The 1,705-nt window shown below is 38.3% G+C and overlaps 1 protein-coding gene across 1 annotated transcript; it reads right to left on the bottom strand.

Moving 5' to 3' along the window:
- Positions 1-401: 401 nt before the first annotated feature.
- Positions 402-1,705, bottom strand: LOC113760209 (transcription factor bHLH94-like). Its single transcript, XM_027302774.1, has 3 exons — positions 1,250-1,705; positions 710-1,147; positions 402-503 (listed from the first exon to the last, which is right to left on the bottom strand). Exons 1-3 carry the CDS (start codon positions 1,703-1,705, stop codon positions 402-404), a joined length of 996 nt encoding a protein of 331 aa, XP_027158575.1.

Below are 1,705 nucleotides of genomic sequence, written 5' to 3'. Positions count from 1 at the left end.
GCTACTGCAGGAAAGAAAGATGAAAGATTAATCAAAACTTGCAACGGATTTTAAGCTGGTTAATTAATTGGTTTAAATAGTGTCTTAATTGGGAAGAAATCTGCAAAACTTGGAGGAAACTACCTCCATTTTGCAGATACATTTCAGACTATTGGTGATATTCTTAGGCTAGACCAAAATAATAATAATAATAATTGTTATTATAATAAGTAAATAAAAAGTTAAGGAGAAAAGTCATTGGTTCATTGCAGAAGGCAGTGGCAGTACTAATAAACAAACTCAACTTCAGGAAATGTGAATGAATTCAAATAAATTACTGTTAGAAGAAAAGAAAATGTAAATTATATTTTCCTTTCATCATCAGAATAACCGAAGTTCGAATACAATCCTAGCTACAGTAGTTATCCGGTAAAGACGGCAGCCTCTTCCAGGATTCTTCTTAACATCTTGTTCACGGCAGCGGCAATTTCATCCACAGTAGTCAATCTGCAGTCGTCTTCTACCTGCAGCAATCCAAATGCCAAATGAACTTATTAATCCATTCTAATTATGGAGAAATAACTAAATAACTTTTGGACTTAGCCAACAATTTTGGACGTAAACAATTGTCCGAACAATGCTTAAATGAAGCTATCAGAAACCGGATCTTTAGATAACTGATGTGTGATTTGGAGCTTTAGATTCATAGTTTATGTACATAAATACTAACCTTCAGACTGATAGAATAAAGGACAATTTGATCAGCAGTTGTGACATTGAGATGGAGGATGGTAAGTCTGAGGCTTTGTAGCCCAGAAACCATTTTCATCAGCAGTTTGGGCCTCTTTCTTGATCTTACTTTGAGGTTGGCATGATTTTCAACCATTGTGACTTCAATATCAGCCGCTGCTAAACGGTTTCCTCGAGTTGAAGAGGGATCGCTCATCAGATTTGTTATGGTAAAGGCATTTTCAGAGCTAGTCATAGTAGCTGAGTACTGTGGATAGGTGAAGAACTCAGAAAATGGAGAAGATGATGATGATATCAATGAAGATGGTCCACAATCATAGCTCCGATTCATATGACTTTGACCATCAAGAAACTGCAACTGTTGCTCAAGCTCTTTAACATAATTAATCGCCCCGCCAACTATTGATGCTTGATCACCCTGGTCATTGCAACAATGAGAAAAACTTGTCACTCTGTGTCTGGCAATCATTGAGAAAATTAGTTTTTACAAACATGAACTGAATGAGAATTTAGGACAGACCTTTTGAACATAGCCCTCAGGCATTAGGCCGCGGAGCAAGGAAAGATACTCATTCATTTGTTTCCTGCGATTTCTTTCAACTGCAATGTGAGCCATTCTTTGGTTTTCAATCTCTTCCTGGTTCTTTTTAGGCCTTGACCGCCGTCTTCTTGGTCTAGAACTTGACATGGTGCTGGAGGAATCGAGCTGCAGGTTCTGATCATCAGGGATTTTGTGAACACAACTTTCCAGCTCGGATGCTGCATTTGGAGCCCAATTCTCGGATGGTGGAACGGTTAGAGAAAGTGGAGACTTTTCATCTGTATTCTCTTGACGAAAGTCAAAAGAACTGCTCTCAAATGTCTCTGCAAAATCAAAATCACAGCCCCAAATATTGCCACCGCCAAAATAGTTGCACAAGTCTTTGATATTGTATCCAAGCATATCTTGTTGATAGACCACCGTTTCTAGGGCCAT

This window comes from Coffea eugenioides, chromosome 2 (genome assembly GCF_003713205.1).
Source record: "Coffea eugenioides isolate CCC68of chromosome 2, Ceug_1.0, whole genome shotgun sequence".
Taxonomy (NCBI): Eukaryota; Viridiplantae; Streptophyta; class Magnoliopsida; order Gentianales; family Rubiaceae; genus Coffea; species Coffea eugenioides.
This window is presented reverse-complemented; position numbering and strand designations above follow the sequence as displayed.

Excerpts from the sequence above, each read along its gene's own strand:
- LOC113760209 (XM_027302774.1), bottom strand. The coding sequence starts at position 1,705 with ATGGCCCTAGAAACGGTGGTCTATCAACAAGATATGCTTGGATACAAT. Across the intron at positions 1,148-1,249 it reads CTGAGGGCTATGTTCAAAAG|GGTGATCAAGCATCAATAGT; the intron begins GTCTGTCCTAAA and ends TGCAATGACCAG. Across the intron at positions 504-709 it reads TTTATTCTATCAGTCTGAAG|GTAGAAGACGACTGCAGATT; the intron begins GTTAGTATTTAT and ends GGATTGCTGCAG.